The sequence below is a fragment of the Aedes aegypti genome, chromosome 3, assembly GCF_002204515.2.
Source record: "Aedes aegypti strain LVP_AGWG chromosome 3, AaegL5.0 Primary Assembly, whole genome shotgun sequence".
NCBI lineage: Eukaryota > Metazoa > Arthropoda > Insecta > Diptera > Culicidae > Aedes > Aedes aegypti.
Genome location: NC_035109.1, coordinates 332,809,320 through 332,835,305, shown reverse-complemented (window position 1 = coordinate 332,835,305; position 25,986 = coordinate 332,809,320). Strand labels below are relative to the sequence as shown.

Here is a 25,986-nt window from a genome sequence, read left to right as displayed (position 1 = left end):
AGCTTGAATGCCCTTAATGTGATTTTTGAAAGATAAATTCTTATCTAGCATGAGTTCTAGATACTTAACTTCATCTGACTTATTTATTGGAACCCCTCTCATCGTAACAACATGTCTACTTGAAGGTTTCAAACAAAGAGCTTTTGGTTTATGTGGGAATATTATTAGTTGAGTTTTGGAAGCATTAGGAGAAATCTTTCATTTTTGCAAGTATGAAGAAAATATATCCAAACTTTTTTACAATCGACTACAGATGACACGCAGACTTCGTCCTTTGGCGGAGAGGCTTGTGTCATCCGCAAACAAGGATTTTTGACATCCCTGAGATAACTCAGGGGATTTTTTTTATTACCGTACGGGTTTGGGCCGAAGGGTCTCAGATTTTCATGAAACTTTTTCCACAGGCAGGGCTCATGGATATATGAATAAAAAAAAATTGAGAAAAATTCAGGGTCGCCTATTTTTCCGGAAAATTCAGGTGGAAATTTTTTGTTTTCCCTTGACACTACTTACTTTGAAAAATCATAACTCAAGAACGAAGCATCGTAGAAACAAAGTTTTTATATGAAAATTTAAGCTAATTTTCTCAGAAATCCAAAAAATATGAACTGGAAAAAGTTTTCCACAAAATTTTCCACCGTTGGGGAAATTCATAAAGAAAAGCTGGAAAATCTATGCCCGAACTCGCGGAAATAATTTTAAGAAAGAAACTTTATAAACTTCAATTCTGGTAACATTTAGGATGTACTTTTCTTTAGTTCCTGATCTATGGTCAATTTTGTAAAAAATGCAAAGATGCAAAGATACATGCCTTTTCGTTTAAAAATCATGACTCAAGACTCATCATGACTTGTCGAACCGGATTCAAATTATCTCAAAAATATGAAATTTTTGAAATGGAATCAGTTTCCCAGGACATTTTTCACTGTTTATGAAAACAAATAATGAAAACCCGATTAGCTATTCCAGCTTTCAAACAAAGTATATTTGAAAAGAGCGATCAATAAGATCCAATCCTACAATATTTTTCAATACGCTCATTTTTCGTTCCTAAAACATGATCAAATATTGCTAGGATGAGCTGTTTGAACCATATATTAACAAATTTATAAGTTCATAAACAAAATTTCTTAAGAACGAAACAACATAGAAACAAAGTTTTCTTCAATCAGAATGTAGGCATTTTTTTCCTGTTAGGTAACTACAAAATTGACAGTTAAATAAATGGGTAGACAATATGACAAATAGGTATTTACCAATTCAAGTTTAAAGCATTGAAATGGCTTGAGAATCATAAGTTTACCAAAAACTAACAAAGAGCAGTGAGAAAGTGCAAGTGTTGTCTATCAGCTGTAAATTCCTCGTTATTATTTTTTGTAAAGTGAAAAAAGTTTTCCCGAAGCTGTTGAAATGGACAAAGTTCAATATTACGAATACAATTCTTTATGCTGTAACCCCTTCGGACTGGACGGCCACAAATCAGTAAGGACAAATCTACGATCGATCAGCCAAGGCCTCATCAGTAAGCTCCATTCGAATGGAGTTCGGTGGATTACGGAAAAGATGAAAATTTGCGTGAAGTGCTCCATTACCGGTGACCAGAAGGCTCTCGTAACGGATCTTCCAGAAGCAATAGCGTTTGAGGAACAAGTTTCACCACTATCTTCGTTGGCGTCGCCAAAGGAAACTCCTTCCTCGGGTGAGTCAGTTGGTTCTAATGTACAAAAAATACAAGAGCTTGCTAAATTCTTGGAAATTTCTTTTTAAGTAAAATCTTCACGTTTGGATGCTTCTAGTAGTAACTATCGCAATGCTTCTATGGACGAAATGGTCAATCAAATTTTGAGTAAAATAAAGATTAAATAATTTATGGTGTGATGCGTACCGTGCCTAGGAATGAATGGTTAGGGGGGTCTAAATAAAACCTAACCGCTAATGGAGCCTGTGGGGTACCAGGGCGCCCTCCACAGTATTGAGTCCTTCCTGTGCTACCCGGAGCAATGGTGCAGGTGACCTTGTGTTTCTCCGAGATAATCGGCTGTCCTTCTTCAGTCTCTATCCTGAGGCTTAATAAGGGTGGGATTATGGATATGTTGACATTTAATTTAAATTATCACCTATATGGATTCGCATTATGCGTTTTACACAGTGTATTCTGTACTCTTTCGCCTTTGGCGACTTGAAGTAGATACCGATCTGGTTTTTTCGTTGCTGGTCTTTTTCGTGCTGAGATTGCAAAAAGCTTAATCCTGCCTAGTTTGGGTAGTGGCTACGGTTAGGTTAGCTCAGATCAATCTTCAGCATAAAAGAACAGCAACGATCAATCTTTGCAGACTCATGCAAAATGGTGCAACCCAAGTGGCGCTAGTTCAAGAACCCTACTTTCGTAGAGGGAATTTCTATCTAGGTAACCTTGTGGACCCAGTTTTTGCTACTTTCAGCAAACTTGAAATGGCAAACTCGCGCTCCATGCCTCGCGCATGCGTGCTCGTTAATAAAGCAATCGTTGCTACACTCATTTCTGAGTTAACTACCAGAGATGTATGTGCTGTCACAATTGATGTTTCTGTTGGTGACCTCAACAGGAAATACGTCTATTGTTCGGTATATTTACCACATGATGAACCATCCCCAACGGATGACTTCAAACGAGTTGTCGTACACTGCGTAACAAAAGGCCTTCCGCTGATTGTGGGTAGTGATGCCAATGCTCATCACATCATCTGGGGGAGCTCGGATATCAATTTGAGAGGCTCCAGTCTGATGGAATACTTAAGTAGTACAGACCTTGGATTACTTAACATAGGCAATCGCCCAACCTTCATGGTTTCTAATAGAGAAGAAGTGTTAGACATAACGCTCTGCTCGAATAGAATCAGTCACGAGTTGACAAATTGGCATGTATCAGATGAGGAATCATTATCTGATCATCGCTACATCTTCTTTGAACATTCAAATGTAACTGCGCGGACTTTGCGTTTTAGGAATCCCCGATCAACAAACTGGGAACTCTATATTGAATTGGTTGCGACCAAATTTCATGGATATTCTCCGTCCATTGAAAATCCAAGTGATCTGGATGATGCCGTTGATACTACAACATCCTACATTATGGAAGCTTTTGAAGAAGCATGTCCTCTGCGGTCTGTAAAGACCCCATGGTGGAATTCCGATCTGACTAGACTCAGGAAACAATGTAGAAGGAGTTGGAACAGACGCCATTCAGCTGGATCAGAGTCGTTCAAGTCGGCTCGCAAGGCTTACAAGAAGGCTCTTCGTTCTGCTGAACGATCCGGCTGGAAAAACCTTTGTACAAATGTTTCCAGTTTGAGTGAAGTCAGTCGGCTGAACAAAATCCTTGCAAAATCTATGGATTTCCAAGTGAACGAAATTCGCTTACCTAATGGTGACTTTACTTCTTCCGATGAAGAAGTTTTAGAATGTTTATTCAATACTTCCCCGGATGTGTGGACATAGCATCTACGGATGAACCAAATGTCTTTTCATGTAGTTACGAGTCTCTGGCCTCGGCTCGCAGTATCGTAACTACTGAATCGATTCAATGGGCACTTAATAGTTTTGTTCCTTTCAAATCTCCAGGAGCGGATGGGATTTATCCTGTTCTGTTCCAAAAAGGGTTTGAGTTTATCAAACATGTTTTGAAAAAGCTACTTGTAAGCAGTTTTGCTACCGGGTATATTCCCAGATCCTGGCGTGATATTACTGTAAAGTTTATCCCAAAAGTAGGACGTGCGTCGTATGAAGCAGCGAAGAGTTTCAGGCCAATCAGTCTGACCTCTTTTCTTCTGAAATGTCTGGAACGCATTATCGATCATCACATCCGTGATGTTTATTTGGCAAACATGCCTCTTCATGTGAATCAACATGATTACCAATCTGGAAAGTCCACAGTGACTCTTTTACACAAAGTTGTATACGATATCGAGAAAGCATTCGCTCAGAAGCAATCCTGCTTGGGTGTTTTCCTGGATATTGAGGGTGCCTTTGATAACGTGTCTTTCGATGCCATATTGGAAGCAGTACGAAACCATGGGCTACATACAATGATTACCAATTGGATTCATCAAATGCTCAAAAACCGACATCTCTTCTCGACATTGCGTCAAGCAGCGATTCGAAAATTGAGTGTTTGCGGATGCCCCCAAAGGGGAGTCTTGTCACCACTTTTGTGGAATCTCGTAGCAGATACGCTATTGAGGCAACTCAATAATAGCGGTTTTCCAACATATGGATTTGCCGACGACTATCTAGCTCTGATAGTTGGTATGTGCATAAGCACCCTATTCGACCTGATGCAAAGTGCTCTTCAAGTAGTCGAGAGTTGGTGTCGCCAATATGGCCTTTCGGTTAACACGAATAAAACATCTATTGTTCTTTTTACGGAAAGACGAAACCGCGATGGAATTCGACATTTGCGTCTTAATGGCACTGAGATTAATGTGACTGATCAAGTAAAGTATGTCGGAGTCATTCTAGATTCCAAACTTTCATGGACACCTCACATTGATTTCAGAGTCAAAAAAGCTTGCATGGCCTTCGGTAAATGCCGGCGAACCTTTGGTAAAACTTGGGGCCTCAAACCCAAATATATCAAATGGATTTACACAACAGTTGTTCGACCAATATTGGCATATGGATGTCTTGTGTGGTGGCAAAAGGGCGAAGTGAGAACAATCCAATCAAAATTGGGCCATCTCCAAAGGATGTGCTTGATGGCGATGTCTGGTGCGTTCTCTACAACTCCCACAGCAGCGCTCGAGGCCCTTTTCGACGTTGCGCCACTAGCACTTTCTTGCTCTTACCGTTTATGGGTACTGGATCTACTGGAGAAAAATCCAGTGAATCGTAGATCTACACACACTTCGTTGTTTCCACTTTTGGTGAATTGGGACAAAATTGTCCTTGCTCCAAGTGATCTCACAATTGCTTGTAACTTTCCTTACAGGACATTTACCACACAATTCCCTTCACGGGAAGAGTGGACGTCTGGCTATTTGGAAAGAAGTATATCAAACAATATAGTATGTTACACTGATGGCTCCCTTCTTGAAGGTAGAGCTGGTGCAGGAGTATATTCTCGTGAGATAAGGCTGAATCAGTTTTACTCACTTGGTAGAAACTGCACCGTTTTTCAGGCGGAAATATTTGCTCTTATGTGTGGAGTGCAATCAGCACTTCAACAGCGCGTAATGGGTAAAGTCATATTCGTCTGTTCAGATAGTCAAACTGCTATAAAAGCTCTCGCTTCGGCCAACTCAAGGTCGAAGCTTGTTATCGCATGTCGAACTCAAATTGAGGAACTAAATTCAGTCAACTCTGTAAACCTTGTATGGGTACCTGGCCATTCTTCCATCGCTGGAAATGAATTGGTTGATGAGTTAGCTCGTGATGGAGCATCGCATGACTTCATTGGCCCTGAGCCGGCTATTCCAATTTCGAAGTGCTGGGTGAAGCTTCAGATAAACTCTTGGGCGGCAACTCAGCACAAGCAATATTGGAATAGTTTGGAGTCGTGTCGTCAAACAAAATTGTATATTACTGAGCCATCTCCAAAGGTGGCGAAGTATTTAACAAATCTGTCAAAGCAGAATTGCAGTCTCTTGGTCAGAGCGTTGACAGGCCACTGCCGACTCAACTATCACATGGCAAATATTCAGCGTGCTGACTCATTTGTGTGTGATAGTTGTGACTCCGATTATGGAACTTCGTATCACCTGATATGTAACTGTCCAGTTTTTGCGCAAATGCGATTCCAATTACTTGGTAAACACTTATTAAGTGAAACTGAATTCAGAAGCCTGAATCTTCAGGACATTCTGTTATTCTTAACCCGCTGTGGTAATGAGCTATAGGCTCTCTTTACGCTCATGCGTTTTTCAGTGCCCTTTTAGGACGCTGTTCGAACCCATTGTGGTATGGAGCTACATGCTCTCATTTCGCTTATGCGATCTTCCCTCTTCAAGGGATCCCACTCTTATTTCCTCCCATCTTTCCCTTCCCTTTCCGCTCCCATCGGGTAGATGATGAAATAGGCTCAAATATGGCGATGGCACAAATCTCCCAAATGGCGGGGAACGTGCCTCTGGAGCCGGCCTTCTGATACCTGATACCTGATTTATTAAATTTGAACTCAGCTGTTACAAAAGCCGAACCTGACAAGCAAATTGAACTTCTAAAATTACTTCCTAGGAATTGGTCATATGCCAAAGTTAAAGCTCATTTTGACGTGTCTCAACACGTTATAACTGAATCAAAAAAATACAATTTTGGGATTCAACCACTTTCAAAAGTAGGACGACCCTCGCATGGATCAGATGTCCAAGACATAGTTTCAAATTTTTACCTAAGGGATGATATCAGTCGGCCATTTCCTGGCTTGAGAGATACCATATCTATTAAGTTACCCAATGGAGTGCGCCAAAATGTTCAAAAACGCCTTTTGCTTGACCCTTTGGATACTTTATATAAACAATATTTGGAAACCTGTAAGAGTGAACAGGAATCTGTCTCATTCACATCGTTCTGGAAACCTAAACCAAAACAATGTGTTTATACAAAGGATTCATCGGCCATGAATGTTTGTGTTTGCATGATACATGAGAATATAAAATTCATGGTTGATGCATTGAAAAAAACTAATTGCTTTGAAGTTCATAATACAGAAAAAAACTTAACACCTTTTTGACTAGTCAAATGATATGTCCAGATGATCTGTACTATACAGATGATTGTTACTTGAGGTCCTGTGAGGATTGTAAATTAAAGAAATTAGATTTTGTTGCCAATCGCTTAGATGAAAACAACGTTGAAGAAGTTAAGTATTGTTTTTGGATTATTTCTCCTCGTTGTGAAATTATCAACAAAGAGGAAAATGTAAATGATTTTATAGAAAACTTGAAAAATCTCACAGAAAAGTTTCTTGTGCATCAATTCAAAGTAGATAAACAAAATAAATTTATAAGAGCTTAAAAGGAATCACTAGTTGAAAACAAAGAAATAATGTGCCAGATGGATTTCGCGGAAAATTATTCGTGCTTGATACAAGATTCCATTCAAAGCCATTACTTTGTACGACCTCAAGTAACAATATATCCATTTGTAATTTATTACAAAGACAAATCTTTGATCAAAGTCTTAAATTTTGTTGTAATTGCTGACATAAAAAAGCATAACACGACATCAGTTTATGCTTTTCAAACAAAACTAATTTCAAGATTGAAAAATAAATTTCCTGAGCTTGAAAAAATCATTTATCTTTCTGATGGTTGCGGAGAGCAGTACAAAAATAAATCAAATTCCAAAAATGTATGCAACCATGAAAATGATTTTAAAATTAGAGCAGAATGGCACTTTTTCCCAACCTCACATGGAAAAGGTCCATGTGATGGTATCGGTGGCAATATTAAGCGAATGGCTAAAGATGCTAGTATTAGAAAGTCAGCGGAAATTAATAACGCCAAACAATTTTATGACTAGGCTGTGTCGCAAAAGGTGAAAGACCAATTTAAAAAAGATTGGGAATTCATCTATGCAACTGAAAATGACTACTCAGAGGCTGAAAAATTACTTCAGGAGAGATTTTCTAACCTTGTTCCAATTCCTGGAACAAAAAAATATCATTCATTAATTCATAAGACGAACGAAGCATTTTTGCGAGTGAATTCTCAGATGCACATGAAAACCAAGAAAATACAGCATGCTTTGTTCTTAATACTACAAAGAAACGAAAATCTTCTGGTGGTAGCAACCAAAGGCAATCTTCCCGGTTGAAAAAATAGATAGTTTTAAGATAAAATGTAAGTTATGTACTGAATAATTGAATAAATAAAATTAAAGAAAAATATAAAAAGAATCTTATTTGTTCCATAGAAAAGAAAGAATCCCTTGGAATGGAAAAGAAACCGTTTTTTCAGCTTTGCTTAACGGTGTATTGTTTCATGAAAAATATAATCCAATCCGACTTATACTTCATTAAAACCAATCCCATATCGTTTCTTTCAGATCTTTTAGAAAATTTGCAATTGCTTTGATAAAAAAACCTTGTTTTTCTGATGCTTCGATTGAAATATGGGTTTTCAAAGAAAAGGCTAATATGGTCATTTTTCACAAAATTGACAATAACTCAGGAACAAAAAAAAAGTACATCCTAAAAGTTACCAGAATTGAAGTTTATAAAGTTTTCTTCTCAAAAATATTTTAATAAAAATTTTCCGCGAGTTCGGGCATAGATTTTCCAGCTTTTCTTTATGAATTTCCCTAACGGTGGAAAATGTTGTGGAAAACTTTTTCCAGCTCATTTTTTTTTTGGATTTCTGAGAAAATTTGCTTAAATTTTCATATAAAAACTTTGTTTCTACAATGTTTCGTTCTTGAGTTATGATTTTTCAAAGAAAAGTATTATATGGCACATCTGGACATTTTTCACAAAATTGGCCATAACTCAAAAACGAAAAAAAGTGCATTCCGAAAATTTCAGTGATTAAAGTTTATAAAATTACCTTCTCGAAAATATTTTTTTGAAAATTTTCCACGAGTTCGGGCATAGTTTTTCCGGCTTTTCTTTACGAATTTTCCCAACGGTGGAAAATTTTGTGGAAAACTTTTTCCAGTTCATATTCTTTTTGGATTTTTGAGAAAATTTGCTTAAATTTTCATATAAAAACTTTGTTTCTACGATGCTTTGTATTGAGTTATGATTTTTCAAAGTAAGTAGTGTCAAGGGAGAACAAAAAACTTCCACCTGAGTTTTCCGGAAAAATAGGCGACCCTGAATTTTTCTCAATTTTTTTTTATTCATATGAGCCCTGCCTGTGGAAAAAGTTTCATGAAAATCTGATACCCTTCGGCCCAATTTGTACGATAATAAAAAAAATCCCCCTCAGGTAAGTCAGTTGTGAAAATATTGTATAATATTGGTCCCAAAATACTGCCTTGAGGAACACCAGCTCCTACAGAAAGTCTTTCAGATCTGGAGTTCTGATAGTCAACCTGAAGTGTACGATTTAGCAGATAACTTTGAATTAATGCATGTTGGAAAATTAAAGTTTTTTTAATTTTACGATCAAGCATTCATGCGAAACACTGTTGAATGCTTTTTCTATGTCTGGAAGAGCAAGACCAGTAGAATAGCCTTCCGATTTGTTGGAACGGATCAAATTTGTTACACGTAAAAGTTGATAAGTGGTCGAATGTCCATGGCGGAATCCGAACTATTCATTGGCAAACATTGAGTTTTCGTTGATGTGGACCATCATTCTGTTCAAAACTGACCTTTTCAAAAAGTTTACTGATGGAGGAAAGCAAACTGATTGGACGATAGCTAGAAGCTTCTGCAGGATTTTTGTCTGGTTTTAAAATTGGTACAACCTTAGCATTTTTCCATTTGTCAGGAAAATATGCTAATTGAAAACATTTGTTAAATATATCAACTAAGAATGATAAGCTACTTTCTGGAAGTTTCTTGATGAGGATGTTGAAAATTCCATCATCGCCAGGATCTTTCACATTTTTGATTTTTTTTTAATAATAGTTCTCACTTCTTCCAAATCAGTCTCCCAGGAATCTTTGAAAACGTTCTCTTGATTGAGAATACTTTCGAAGTCCTGAGTAACTTGATTTTTAATTGGACTAGTAAGCCATAAATTAAAATTGTGCGCGCTTTCAAACTGCATAGCAAGTTTTTGAGCTTTTTCACAATTAGTTAGTAATAATTTGTTTTCCTCTTTCAATGCCGGTATTGGTTTTGGCCGGTATTGAGGTTTTTCAAAATTTTAGATAATTTCAAAAGGGCTTAGAGCCAGTGTCCAATTGAGAAATTTTATTTTCAAAATTTTTGTTTCTTTATTGTGAAAAACGTTTCTTGATTTCTTTCTGCGAATTCTGCCATATAATTTTCATAGCAGGATCACGAGTGCGTTGAAATTGCCTTCTCCTCACGTTTTTAAGACGGATCAAGAGTTTAAGATCATCGTCTATAATCACGGATTCAACTTCACATTTTGGAATTGCAATGCCTCTGGCTTCAACAATGGAATTTGTTGAAGTTTCAAGAGCATTGTCAATATCAAGTTTTGATTGTAAAGAAATGTTAACAACAAGATTATTATCGATATACATTACCCGTCATTAATACAGACTCGCTTAAAAAAGTATTGCTCATCTGAATATTGAATCATTCTGAAAAGTTTAACATCACCTCAAAACAGGAACATTCATGATGGTTTATCTCGAGATGCTGATGATCTATAATGATGCGGTCTTCAGCAAAGTGTTGTTCAGCAGATCAAGGACATTCGGAAAGCAAATTGTTTGGTACGCAAATTTGCCGCTAGGTGGCAGTAGTGAGCATGTGAAATAGAGCATTTTAAGTATGTTCTGCATTGTGATCTACATGAGATAGAAAGTTCGAGTCTTCGGCAAAGTTATTCAGAAGGTCAAGGACATCCGGAAAACAGATAACTTGAGTTAAATTTAGCCGCTAGGTAGTGATAGTGTGCAGACAAAAATGAGCATCTATCTCATCATCTAGATACGATGGAAAGTTCGAGTCATCGACCGACAAAGTTGATTATAAGTGCAAGGACATCTGAATTGCAAACAGTTTGATTCTAATTTTTGCTGCTAGGTGGCGCTAGTGAGCATGTGAAATTGAGAGTTCTTAACTAGTTTTATCATTTGATCCAAATAAAATAGAAAGATCGAGTCTTTGGAAAAGTTGTACAGTAAGTCAAGGACATCCGAAAAGCAAGCCGTTTGGTTTTTAATTTTCCGTTAGGTAGCATTAATAAGTATATAAAATCAAATAAATTCTATCTTGGGAATCAGATAAAATTGAAAGCTCGAATCTGTGGCAAAGTTGTTCAGAAAGTCAAGGGCACCCGGAAAACAGATTGATTTATATACAGTCGACTCTCTATAACTCGATATTTAAGGGACCATCGACTTATAGAATTATCGAGTTATGGAATATACCGACACAAAAAATCACACAATTAAAGGAATAATGTTTTATATTTCCAAAACATAAAAAATCCCTTCTCTAAGAAATATTATTTTGGTGATAGTATTTAACAAACTATTATTTGAATTTTTTTTTTCGATATACTCAGAAAATCACGTTACTTTTACTGACAATATTATATGTTTAATATATTATTTTCATATGTTTCAACTTTTATTACAACTTGCAAGAATTCAGTCACCTCCAAACAAGAATTAGGCCAAGTTTCCTAAAATAAGAATGATTTTAAAATAGATATCGAGTTATGGAGAAACATTTACCTCTCACGACTATTGGAGATATCGAGTTATAGAAATATCGACTTATGGAGAGCACGATGTATGGGAATTTGAAGGGTTCGAAAAATCGATCGAGTTATAGAGTATATCGAGTTGTGGAGAGTCGACTGTACTTTAACCTTCATACAAGTTCTATCTCATTATATTGATAAAAAAGAATGTTCGAGGTTTTGGCAAAGTTGTTAGATGATTAGAAGATTAGAAGCGAGAATAGGCCTGACCATTAATTCTACCAAAACGAAGTACATGGTTGCAGGTAGAGATAGAGTCAGGCTTGGTGGTGTAGGTGCTGAGGTAATGTTTGATGGGGATGTGTTTGAAGTTGTTGAATAATTTGTTTACCTTGGAACACTAATTGTGACATGTTACAACGAAGTTTCACGCGAAGTGAAAAGACGCATTGCGTCTGCGAATAGGGCCTTTTACGGACTACGTAACCAGCTTAGGTCCCGCAGCTTGCAACCGGAAACAAAATTCGCCCTGTATAAAACATTAATTCTTCCGGTGGCTCTCTACGGGCACGAAGCGTGGACGTTGAAAGAGGCAGCGAAAAGTGCTGCAGACAATACTCGGTGGGAAACTCGAAAATGGTGTGTGGCGCAGACGCATGAATCACGAGTTGTATCAAGTGTACAAAGATGCTAATATTATCAAGCGTGTAAAATACGGCAGACTTCAGTGGGCTGGCCACTTAGTGCGAATGTCGGAAGAAAAAATTGCAAAATAATATTAGGCAGGGAACCAGGTAGTGGTCGGTGGCTTCGGGGAAAACCACGAATACGCTGGCGGTACGCAGTGGAAGAGGACCTGACGACCCTAAACGTTCGGGACATCTGGAGAAGTTTCTCCCAAGACCGACGAAGATGGAGCTCTACAATACGCCCGGCAATGGCGTGACGCTACGCTGTAGCCATCAAGGTATCAAGGTAGGTTAGAAGGTCAAGGTAATCCAAAACCAAACAGTTTAGCTCATAATTTTGTCACGAGGTGGCGGTAGTGAACATGTTGAATGAAGAATTTTAAGCTAGTTCTGTCTTGTGATCCTAATGAAAAAGCAAGTTCGAGTCTTCGACAAAGCTGTTCAGACAGCCAAAGAAATCCGGACGTCACTGACGTTACTGAGTTCTGAGGTTGCAAAGAAAACCAACATTTACTCTGGTTCTTTAACATTTTGTCGAGATATGGAATATCAAGTTATGGAGGGTTAACTGTTAATAAATCTCATGATTTAATAAGATAGACCATAATGTCCATAATGTTGTTCAGATAGCCTTTGGCATTTGGAAGTGGAAGTGGTTAAGATCAGAATCCAGGCTTTGGAAAATTTAACGATCATTGACACACGAGCCATCCCAAGAAACCAGTAAGCACGATAATGCGGCACGGTAACAGCATTATATGCGCATATAGGGTAATCATTTGATGCATGTCAGTTTTATATACGCATATAATGCTATTATAATGCCAGAAAAGGCGAAATAGCGTGCCATTATAGTGCCAAGATATAACCGTGCATCTCTGCACCACTAATGCTGATATAAGACCACGTGAGAAACGTCAGTTGTTTTCGCCAGGTTTTTAGGGCGAATATTTTGTGCTTTCGCGTACGCAGCCAGAGAGCTTTCGCGTATGCGGCCAAGCAACTGGTACACGAGGTAAATAAATGAATGAATGAAAACGGAAACCTCTAATAATAGTATGCAAAAAATGTAATAAAATGATACAGATAGTACTTCACCGTATCAGACATATTCGTTTTGGTAGTTTTCATCCTTTTGAGGACTTGCAATTGCCACATTTTGATCATCGTTTTATGATGATGAAATTCCTCATTTTGCGTCTCGAACCTGCGACACCCGTATTGTTGAGTTGTTGTCCTGCTTCTTTGCTCCTACGGCCACATAAGATGAATAGTATTGGAAAGAAAAGTGACCAATTTAAACCATCACTTTTCCCCGTCATAAAACCTGCAATTGTAGTAGTGAGAAGATTTATGTTTGACTCCCTCTTACCACTATATGCAAACACAAAGCACGTGGTATATCTGTCAAAACACTGGATGGCATTTAAACATGCCCTGTATTAGAACATAAAGCCAATATAGTGCTTATTTAATACCTGTATGCATCAGGCTTAGAAGCATTAATGATGCTGTAATAGGGTTTCTATGCAGCGGAAGTGCTGTTATAAGGTGTGTAAGCATTTGTGGTGCTATTATAATGCATGTACGCATTTATGATGCTGATTAAGGGCTTATTATTAGTGCTTATGGTTACTTGGGATAATTTCAGACCATTTATCAGCCTACATTCATACAAAAGCATGACACTCATTGTTCGGGGAAGATAATGAGCCATGAACGCAAACAAGACAGACACCCACCACCCACTGTTTGGCGCCGATCACTGTGTGTCAACACTTGTAACATTCGCTGAACAACTCTCATTCTGATCAAGAAACAGAGACGAATATTTTTTTTATTTTCTGTGCTATGTTTGCAACCAAAGGGGTGTTCAATGGTCCAATAGATTATAATTAGGTTATTAAAGGCTGCTTTACCAGTAAATATGAAAGTTATTACCAATTTTATGCAAAACAGAAATCACCCGAACGACTCGATACTGTTGCAGTTTGTGAGAGTTGCTGCTCTTGAACGCTCTCGTGCCACGTACCAAACGAGAGAGTGAATGTTTACATTCATAGGGCTCTCCGAATGCGATGTGCCACGAACTGTTATGATTCGCGAATTGTAACACTCTCCGAATATGGTTCGATCGGCTTATTCTGATCGAAATCCAAACACTGTCAGAATCATATCATATTCAAGTGATTCAGGTCTGATCCATTGCATTTTCAAGTTTTTCAGATCTGATGCATCTTTTGGGGATTCGGGTATGTTTTACTTCATGTGCGAGTGATTCATGCCTCACGCACATCACTTTCAAATTATTAAAGTCAGGAACTTTTCATATCCAAGTGATTCAGGATTGATTGTCTTTATATTCAAGTGATTCATGTTGATTCACTCCATACCCTAGTGATAAATGAATGATCCTCTTTATATTCATGTATTTCAGGTTTATGTTATTCATTATTTTTAACCTGCATTTTTCAGTGATTCATGTCTTCCAAACAGTTTATGACTAATTCACTTCATTTTCTAATGGTTGAGGTCTGATTCACTTTATGTTTTAATCATTGAAGACTGATTTACTTCATTTTCAAGAGATCCTGGATTGGTCTACTTAATTTTTAACAAATCATGTCCGATTCACCTCATATTAAAGAGCTTCAGGTATGATTTCATATTCAATAGTTTCACCAGGTCCGTCCCACTCGGGCTCAGATTGGGTACCACTTCTAGTACTGCATGTGGTCCCTCGGTAGTGCAAAAAGTACCCAAGTTTAACAGATCGCAGTACACTTTTCACGGCATTCTAGATTACTTTATGAGCCATAAAATTTTGGGCAACTGCAAGGGACATGGATGTCTTTAATTTGTCTTTGTTTGAAGCATTGGATATTCAAGACTCTTTTTTTTTCTATTTTATCTTGAAATCCTTAATTTTATTTGCATACTAGTGGCACTAACCGGACTTTTATTTGGATTAATAGGTCTACTTTCCGAATGTCCATGGCACTCTGAACAACTTTCCAGAAGACTCGTGCTTACTATCTGTTGTGGATCACAAGAGAGAACTAGTTTAGTACGCTTAATTTTACATGCTCACTATCACCACCTATCAGCAAAATTTCGAACCAAACTGTTCGCTTTTTGGATGTCCTTGACCTTCTGAATAACTTTGCCGAAGACTCGATATTTCTATCTCATGTAGATTACAAGATAGAACATGCCTAAAATGCTCAATTTTACATGCTCACTACTGCCACCTAGCGGCAAAATTGCGATCCAAACTATTTGCTATTCGAATGTCATTGACCTGTTGAACAACTTTGCCGGAGATTCGAACTTTCTATCTCATGTAGATCACAAGATAGTATATGCTTAAAATGCTTAATTTTACATGCTCGCTAGCGCCACCTAGCGGCAAAATTGAGAACCAAACTATTTGCCTTCCGGGTGACCTTGATCCGCTGAACAACTTTGCTGAAGGCCGCTTCTTCGCATATCATAAGGATCTCGAGATATAGCAATGTAAATATACCTATTTTGAGGTGATGCTAAATGCTATCCTGACGTTTCAGTTAGTAAATACCGTAAAGTGCCGTAATTCAGCGCAGTTAAGGAATAAAAGGATTCAAATGGTTAATTAAAAATGAGTATTGCATCAACAAAAAAGCTTTATGAGTGGATCGCTAGCAAATCTGTTGAAGATTATGGGAAAAATATAAACTAGACTGTATTCATAATTTACAATTGTGATTTTATTGAAATTTTATTGTCGAAATTGCCTAACTCCGCGCATTTTTGAAACGCTTTTCCATATTCCGCGCAGAAGAATGCCTAATTCCGCGCACTGGCGAAGGAATCATATTAATATTAATTTTCACGTAAGGTAGCATTCATTTATTACGTAACGCTGAAGTTGAACATTTTTAATTTCCTACCCCCTCTGTAACGCTTTTTGTATGTACAAAGGTAAAGTTTTGTGTGAGCCGTAACGATTCAGTCTACGTTTAGTTTTTTTCATATTTTTTTCACTATCACATGAAATAAAGATAAACATTTCTTATGGTCTTTTCAATACCATTGGTACGTGTGAATTTCGTATAGGGGAAAGTGAGGCAGCTTGATCACCTTAAAGAAAAGTCGATAGAAGCGCATAAAATAAATTGGAATTTTTCTTATGATTTTCAACAACTTTAATATCAATACACTAGATCCGTACGATCGTGAACATTAACATATGAATAATTTTTCAAAATTTGTCATTTTTCGTGTCGATTTTCTATCGATGGGGTGATATGATTGCCCTATTTTAGGTTGAGAAATTATCTCATAGAATCTAAAAATTTTATTATTTTGTTCACTAAACAGGAAAGTTATTAGTAGGTATTTAGAAACAATCTGTACAAAAATATTAAATTGATAAGAACATTGTAACAGTCAAACCTGAACATTCTAGAATAATTAAATTTGTAAAAGCCATCAGGGGCAATATGGGCAGTTTTTTCGAACATAATTTATTCCGTTTTCATTTAGTTCAAAGCACTGACTTATAACATGGGTTGATATTTCAGATGAAATTTCAAGAGTTTATGCAGTTTACAAGGGGTGCTCATTCCACCTCATTGGTGAAATCTCCCCGACTACCCCTACATTTGTATTCTACACTGTATTGTATACAAGGAATTTTATTCGCATTATCACGTTTCCGTGAATGTTCGTCGTAATTTATAGAAGACCTTTATTTGTTGTTTTCTCAATAAGATTATTAGGATTGCATAATATAATTAAGAGTTGGAAATGTTATATGTGGTTCACACTGTTAAGTAAATTTTTTGTGCACAGATGTATAGAATAATCCTTTGGGGATTTCCATAAACCACGTGGTATTTTTTTCGGATTTTCAGAATTGTTCGCACAACAATTTTTAAATTTTTAGGAACTTTGGTCTTTGGACAAACTTTTTCTCCCAATAGAATGATTACGTGGTTTCTGGACGGCCGCTTCTAATTTCCCTGTAAGTGGGCTTTCCAGATATTCCGCTTTGTACGTGAAACGTACTTATTTATGCATGAAGATACTTTTCAGAAAAATAGTCAGATGTTAAGACGAATATAACTTGTTTGTTGTTCAACAAAGAACAGTGCGCGGAATTAGGGCATTATGGAAAAAAAACCGTGACCTAATTCCGCGCAATACTTTTTTGGATGAAACTCAATAATTATGCTAATATTTGATAAGATTTCATAGAAGCACTATGAAACATATCTGTAGCAAGTAGTTCCATGGAATATTGCATAAAAAAATAAAACATTTTCAATATAGAAATCGCTTTTGCTTTTGTCCTACAGTCTTAGCATAGACGATAAGGAAATTAGAAATTAAAGACCACCATGTCCCTTGCAGTTGCCCAAAATGTTATGGCTCATAAGGTAATCTAGAATGCCGTGAAAAGTGTACTGCGATCTGTCAAACTTGGGTACCTTTTGCACTACCGAGGGACCGAATGTAGTACTAGAAGTTGTATCCAATCTGAGCCCAAGTGGGAGAGACCTGCTGGGCATGTAGTAGTTCGCATGTCAGAGGAATGTCAAGCTCAACTAATATTCAGCGGAGAACCAGGGAGAGGCCGTCACCTCCGTGGCAGATAGCGCAGCAGATGATTTTTTTCAGTTGAGGAGGGTTTTAGGTTGCTTAACGTTCAGGGCGAATGGAAGCAATTGGTCCAGGATCGGGTCCGAGACCGAGTCGAGAAGGCTTCTTCATTCGCCGTAGATTCAACGCAACAGCAAGGAATTGATGGCCATCAAGTATCAAGTAAGTTGGGTAATGAAAAAGCGTTGCGTAATTAATCATTACAGCACTGGTTTCAGTTGCGTAATGACTATTCCCGTACTGCATACTTCAGTGCAGGAAACTAGGCCGTTTCATGACAGATTGGCGTGATGAAAAACAGCCTATTACGATGAGAATTTGCAAAAAAATACTTTTGTTTATGTGAAACATAAGAAGCCATTTTGAATAAGAAGTTGTGTTCGGTTACGCAACTGCAATTAATAACTATTACATTACTAGTCAAAATGAAGCACGGATCGATTATTTTTCCATAAAAATTGTCTAGTATGCATCCAAGTATCGGCTCTTGGTACAACGACCAACTTCCGCAAAATTGTTTGTAGAATAACATTTTTAGTTAAATTGATTGTTTTCAAAATATTTTCGAATTGCATTCTTACCATATTTTGCATTCATTGAAAAGGCAACCAAGATTGCAACAAATTGAACATTTTCTTTCCATTTGTTCAAAGTTCTAAAAGAATCATCCTAAACTATTTGCCTGGTATTTTCAACCATTCTTCATATTTTTCTTCTTCTTTCTTTTACCACTTTTTCAATGGAATTTTCGGATAAATAAACGCCAGCTGTTGTGTTTCACAAAAATTATTATTTTCCACTATTCTTTTTTTTTGTTATCATCCTGGGATTTTCCATTCCTCTTTTTTTCCCTTTTTCGGTTTTGTGTTTGTGTGATTTTGCACGTCTTACTCTCAGGAGAGAAAGGAAAGAAAAAAAAAACGTTATCGAAACTAATAATAAATTTTAACACAGATGCATTTTCTGGTTGTTTGCGTTTGATTTCAATCCGCGGCCGATCGGTTGATTTTCCTTATTTTCAGCCGTGCATTGCTCTTTTCTTTTTATCTATTCTGAAAAAATCTTTTCTTCTCTAGATCCTTTCTCTCTCTCTATCTCGAGTTCTCATATTTTAATTGGTATTGGTAAAATTATCCTATTGGGTTTTTTGTTTTATTCTGTTTCCATTTAACTTCTTACAATTCTTTTTTGCAATATTTCATCAACACTGTGTTTTACTCTGGGATTCACTTGGACAAAACGGAAGCGGGAATTTAACGGTTGGTGGAATTTGACGAAAATTACATTATTCTCACGAAGAAATAAAATTAATTTACACGAGAAGTCGAGTTTTGGTTTTCTCTTGCGAGGGGTTTCAAACGTAAAGGAAGGAAGGGGACACGTGGGATAGTTCGGGGGAGAAGATGATCCGGTAAAACGTTTTCTCACATTTCGAGAATATGTTTAGCCATTTTTATTTGTTTAGTTCGGTTGATTTTGGTTGTTTGGTTACCATTGGATACTGATGGTTTGTTTTTGCATTTGTATTGATAGCAAAATGATTATCATTTTGAATGTGTTTGTTTTGAAACTCTTTTGGGTTGCTGAGATAATTGAACTACAAGCTTATTGAGGAAAGGGCATAGAAATTAGGGTGGGAATGAGAGTGGGGGTTTCAAAATTCTTAACTTTTCAATGATTGATTAAATAGTGCATTCGGCTTCCAAATGTGGGAAGTCTTTGTGTAGTTCTCTAGTGGTAGATTTGCTCACGAAAATATGTCAACTTGTTTCTCCAAATTTGCATCAATTGAGGTGGAGAGGCCCGTGTAGCATAAAGGATTGTGATTTATTGTGATCTTTTGAGGAAAGCAATTTTAGCAGACGGAGAAAGAAAACTCAGTTGCTTTGGGTGGAAGTAGTGACAGATGCAGGAAATGTTGACATGATATCGGCACCATTGGGCGTAGTAGGCTGATCATCAACAGAAGAGGAAGTAGTGGTAATAGATGCTGTAGTAGTAAATGATGTCGTAGTACTAGTAGTAGTTGTTGTAAAAGCAGTAGGAGGAGGATGTTATTGCATGTAGTATTCGGGCTGGTCGGAATCTTTTTCGAAGCGTTTCGCCTCTTCCTGCATGCTTTCCTTGATCTTGAGTATAGCGGCCGACTCGGTTTGGTCCTGAAAGGAATGAATTCCGGATTTGTTTTTGGGCGTTATGATCCACGTGGAAGACGGAACGTTGCCACGTGTGGAAATTGACCAACAACTGCGCGGCGATGAAAGCAAAAACCAAACATTTGAGATCAAACGAGATCGAGAGTGAGCGTGAGTGAGCGAGCAAGAGAAAGAGAGATGACGCTATCGAGGAGGCATTGAAAAGTCAACTTGTTTAGTTGTCAAAAATTAACCTTCTTTATTCAATAATCTCTTCATGTTTTGCCATTAATCCTAGATGTGTAGTTCAAATTTTAAATTTAAGCCAATAAATCGAAAAAATGTTACAGTTAGCTGAAACTGCCTTTAACCTTACAGGTTAACAGCTTTTCCTTTTCTTTACCAATAATGAAGATTTACACATACAATCATATAAGTAGATTAGTTTCTCCTTCAACGATCTCCGTTGGCGCGTCTTAAGTAATCTAATAAGTCAACAGCTGTTCCAATTTTTCCAACGTTCAGTTTCTTTCAGTTTCTTAGGCTATTAAATCTAAACAATTCATGGGGGAAAGTGGAGGAAAAATCCGATCTCTTTCTCTTTATTTTTATTTTGATACGGGTTCACGTCAAGTGTGACAGTTTCAGTGTCAATCTCTCAATCTTGCTTGATCTCAAACTTGTTTTGGGAAGGATGTTCGATGGTGTGTTCCTTCCCTTTGTCCTGCTCGAGACTTACTCGAAGATACCGCTTTTTAAGAAGTTGTTTTTTTCTAAGAGTGTTTGACAGTTGTGGGTCAATTTGAGTGTTTAAGGGTAACTAAATCTATTCAAATATTTGTATGAAATGATACAATCTTCTATCTTCTCTTTTTTGTGATAAACGAAAAATTTAACGGAAGTTTTTTTGTATTGAATGAAAATGTACACACACGACATACACACATTTATGAAGGTAACACACGATTTGACTTCTAAATAATGAAGACACACACAGAAGATCGCAAAAAATAGTCAAATTTAGATTTAAAACGTTCAAGTAAAAATACATTCAAGTATTCAAATGTTTGGATACTAGGTGATTTTCCCCTAATTTTAAACATAGTCAATAATGGTGAAATTCTTTCCCCCAAAGTTTGAATTGATTGGAATGAAAATTCGCTTTTTAAAATTTGAAATTTTAATGGAAATTACTATAAAAAATGCCAAGTTTCTGTATTTAGTACTAGTAACTCCTCGTCATAATATTTTATGAAATAGTGAACAAACTCTTCACAAGTGAAATCTTCCCAAGCACAACTTTGCCGAAGACCACATTTTGATTAGATTTTTGGATAATTTGTTATTATTGATTCCAAAGTCTAAATCATGAGGAACAACACTGCATTCTTGCAGTAGAACACAGTAACCTGGATTATTCTGATCTCTAAGAGATAATTAATAATAATTCTTCCCACCAAGAAAACAACTGATGCCTGCCGAACAGTTGATGAAGCATGTAAATTGCAAAATCACTTCATATTGGTGTATAACAATTTATTCTATTTATTCAGACGTCATATCAAAATGTGGTCTTCGTTAAAGTTGTAGTTAGGAAAATATCACTTTGGGAGGTTTGGCTGATAAACTTTTCCTTATAATATTGTGATGCAGAGATACATGTCTGTACAAAAAATACTGGCCTTTCCATAGTAATTTCCATACAATCCATACAGTGCGCACAGCCAAATTTCTTCCAAATCATTTCAAAGTTTGGAAATATGCTATTGGCCTTAATTAACATCGTATAAGCATAGAGAAACCAAAATTTTAAAATTTGCGTCAGTCCATTGAATACAATACAACAAATATTTTTCGCTGTATTCAGCAAAATTTTGCTGAAATTTGCCGAACTGATTTTTTTAGCTGATAAAACTGCTGTATTTTAAAGAAATCTGATGATTTTTCACCGTTCTTGACAAATTCACCATTTGTCGTAATTAACTCTTTACTGAAACATTTAATACATTCTGCCAAAAAAATCATTGATAATTGTTGAATTTTCACATCATTTCCATTTCGAAATACCCTAGGTACCCCAACAAATTTGAAGCTAAGTCTAGCACCATCATCAAATTAGAAACATCCCTGGTAACCATTAAGCATTCCAATAGGCCACACAATAGACTGCTTACAGCATTTGATCTGCCTGTTGCCCTGTTCAAGCAGTTGGATTGCTTACCTGCCTTGAATCAGCATAAGCTTTGCCATTTCAAATCTTTTAGTTGTTAACAGGCATTTCCACTGCAAAGGATATTTTCGCTATTCAGCAATAGAAATGCTCTTTTGTTGCTGTTAGAATGCAATGAAAAAGTGGCGCAGGTAGTATGTTACATGTTTGACATTGTATTTCGTCTCGCTCACACCCGTGCCTTGTTTTAGCATTTGGTGGAGTCGATTACGGGTGAGGGAAAACATTTTTAAAGCAAAAAAAATATTGTTCGTTTAGTTGAGGAATAGATTATCGTGCACATTTTCAACATAAATACTCACACGTCAGTTTATATGGCACTTTCATAGAAGCACGCACCTTGCATTCAATGTACAATCCAACATAATGCGTTACATGTGCGTTACTTGTTGGTTTTATATATGGCAAACATGGTGGGAGAATATTATGGTGGGACAAAATTATTTAGGTGTGAGTCTATTGGAGGGCAAAATCCTCAATATCTATCGAGGCAGAAATCAGCTAGCCTGAAGGCGCCAATTTTTTTTCGCGAGCTGGCTGGTATCACGATCAAAAATGTCGCTGGCTGATGTGGTATTAGGGAATAAATATGATTTGACTTAATCTTGATTGAACCACTTGGAACTTGTTCCCGCATTAGCACCTAATAATCACAACCTCGCATATCTAATATCAAAGATATTCGTTATCTGCTCAATAATTGAATGAACCTTTGGTCAGAACGTTTCTTAATGAATGTCTGAAATCTGTGCTCGGAACTGCATCGTCTGTAGCATACATTGCAGCGTGAGACACTTCTATCAGCATCAGCAATCACCGGATCACCAGTTCAATTCGCAATCAGCAATGAGAGGCAAAAAACATGCACCGCAACATTGAAAAGTATCCAATAAATTCCAACAACAACAGCGAGATGAGAGATACAAGGAGGAGGAGGTGGAAAACTTTTTTGTTTTGGTTTGCCCTTTCGGAGGCGTTACGCTTTTTTGACAGTAAAATGAAACGTTCCTGAAGGTATAGCACTGAAGCAGCCCGTTATTTCGCCAAAACCTGCTTTTGGGTAGCACGCCATGCAGCTATACGGTCCATGAGCATTATATACACTGCCGTGTAGGCGTATATAATGCAGAATGGATGCTGTTTCAAGTGCTTATTGGTTACCTGGGATTCAATGCATGAACCAAATAAATAACTCATTTGTGATTAGTTCTGAGAATTTCATCAAAGTTACAGAGTTCTGAAACTTCGATCAGTACTGTAAAGGTTGAAATTGAAGCTAGACGGTACTATAATAGGAAAAATATTGTGTTAACGCACATAGCTCCTCAAGGCATCCTAAATATATGAGATGCTAGGGCACCGCTGCTAAAATTTTTAATCTTTTCTGGCCGTAGTACATCCCACATTATTATTTGCTGAAATCAACAAATTTTTTGCTGAAATCAGCAAATATTTACTGAAATTTGCCACGCTTCAGTAAATTGCTGTAAAAAACTTTTTCAGTAAAACGAATTGCTACTGAAACTCAGCAATTTGAAGTGCTGGAAAAATCAGCTCGATAAATTTCAGCAAAATATTGCAGATTTCAGCGAAAAAAAAAGGTGTGTACGAAGCGTCCACATGCATTGTACCACGGCCATTGTTTTTGTACTATGGCGTCTTTGTCGATCTCATCCGGAACACCAGAAACAGTATTGGTAGACTCAAAGCTCAAATGCAATGATAGTGGAACGGCAACGGAAGCGGAACCGACGCGACCAAAATGGACCACACCATCTCGACCGAGCTGTTTACGAATCAAAGTGAACCAACACTCAGTCGACAAGCATGTTATAGTTCAAGTTGGCGAACCGATTCCGCTTTCAGTTGCCGTTCCACTATCATTTCGTTTGGGCCTTAAGATGCAGAGCGTACTCATTTCTGATGGGCTTCGCCAAACTCACGCATGAGATTTTGATGCAAAATCACTCGATCACACTCATGCCTTCCAAAATGATTCAATCATAAAACTCATCGGAAACATGTCAAAATTCAATAATATTGTTGACATTAGTAGGGTTTGTAATATTTCCAGCCGAATTAAAAATCACGTCCTTCCTAGATTGAGAGAATGAAGATCTTTAATCAAATTCGTAGAGTAATTGTCGTGACGAATCATTGAAGTATATTTTCATTAAACTGCACTTTTTACTTCAATAAAGAAAAACGAAATATTTCAACAAAATCCTGCAGGAACATTTGTTAAAAATTTTAAGGGGAAATCCACCATGCACCAGAGAACACTAATTCATCAATAATAGAATACAATGAAATGATGCATGTCTCGCCAAAAATCAACCAATAATTTAAAGTATTTGGTTTAGAAGAACAGGACACACCTAATAATAAATCTTCGTCATGATAAACCTGTGAAATATCTCGCAAAGACCTTGGAAGAATCAATAAATGGTATCGTTAAGTACACGTATATGACAACCCCAATCCCATCTATTGGATTTGACAGTAGCCAAGATCAATGGAGTATCCGCATCACAATATATTTGAGTATCCAACGGTTGCTTAGAACATGTTGGAATCGAAAAGATGGCAACTTCACATACTGGTGGTTAAGTATCATCCAAGAATATCGATAGGAATTGTCTAAGCAACAGGTCTTTGATTCTTATTAATGTACCCGAATCCTCTAAGCAGTATCTCAATAGAGAAACTTAAAAGTAATTCCGCCCCTAAATGCTTATCTTTGACAGATACGCGTATTTCGACTACCACTTGTAGTCTTTGATTTGTGTGAAGTATGAGAGAAATCAGTAAAGATTCTCGAAAGAGATCTGCATAGTCGGATAGCCGCCACAAATTTGTCAAAATATTTGCTGGATCCCGCCAATCAGCTAACCAAAGCAACTTAGGGGTCCAAATTATAATCAATTTTGTGAGTAGATTGTAATTGTAACTGATAAGAATTCAAAAGAATTCAATAAAACTTCCACAAGTTTTGCCATCTTCGAAAGAGTTCATCAAACATAATACTAAAGATTATAATAAATGTTCTTCAAAAGAATGCATGAATGAGCATGTGAGATTCCAACAGAAGATTTTGGATGAAGGTCTTCTTCTTTAATAGGTTCCTAAAGCCCTGTCCCATATTTAGTGCCAAACGCCTAAGTTTAGGCCAAAAACAAATGTTTACTAAATTTTTTAATGTTTTTGTTTGTTTAAGTAAAACACTTTTTTTTATTTTTTTAGATATTGTCACACCCCTTGGCTTAAACTCAAATTGTGGGTGTATTTTGTTTTCCGTATCCCTTCTGAAATGTCAGATAGGAACAACGCCAGTGTTAAATCTAAAAGCCATGTGGTGTTTTTGTCAACTAAGCGAACGTCAAACATGATCAAAAGTGTCAAGGTTCATTTATGGACTCAATTTTTAAATTAAAGTTTAATTATAATACAGTCGTTATTTTAGGAAAAAAATGCTTAAGAATTTGCAGTAACATGTTTTCTTGTGTTATCAAATAAAAACAAGATTTTATTAAACATTTTAGGACCCTATTTAGGAAAAAAATCCATTTAAAATTTCAAAATAGCGTGAAATAAGTTTACTATAGATCCTGAGATTAATACACAATCAGTTCAATCAGGAATGCGCATGATATATGGAGATAAATTTTCCAAGAACGACGTTAATAATAAGCTTAGAACAAGAATATTGGACTGTTCGTTCACTTAGTTTAGTTTTCAATTTGATGCTTTTTAAAACGTGAGTAGATGCTAAGGTTGGACATTGTGACGTTCTTCTTGGGATTTTGGGATTGCCTTAAGCGTATTATAAATATAACTTAGTTGGGATTCGATCTCTGCCCCAGATAGAGGAAGCTTTTCGTTAAAGGTATGCTCTATGTCAATAGTTATGTTCAGTCTGTGTAACCTTTGGCTGCTGACGGTGTAAATTTATCATGATAACTATATAGAAGAAAAGTCCAAATTTTCCTAAGTCATCGTTAAAGGAAGACTTTTTTTCC

General features: G+C 36.8%; 1 protein-coding gene across 6 annotated transcripts in view; it reads right to left on the bottom strand.

Annotated features, from left to right (window-relative positions):
- LOC5567222 (single-stranded DNA-binding protein 3) overlaps window positions 1-25,986 on the bottom strand; it is a 176,423-nt gene that overhangs the window by 4,770 nt on the left and 145,667 nt on the right. For 2 of the 6 annotated variants that reach the window (XM_021855250.1, XM_021855254.1), the window contains exon 13: window positions 18,455-19,761. The exons of 2 other annotated variants lie outside the window; for them this stretch is intronic. In XM_021855250.1, the coding sequence (XP_021710942.1) occupies window positions 19,657-19,761 (105 nt within the window). In that variant the 3' untranslated portion in view covers window positions 18,455-19,656. Of the gene's footprint in view, window positions 1-18,454; window positions 19,762-25,986 lie in introns of those variants that run through there. 2 more of the 6 variants (XM_021855251.1, XM_021855249.1) reach the window with 2 other exon arrangements.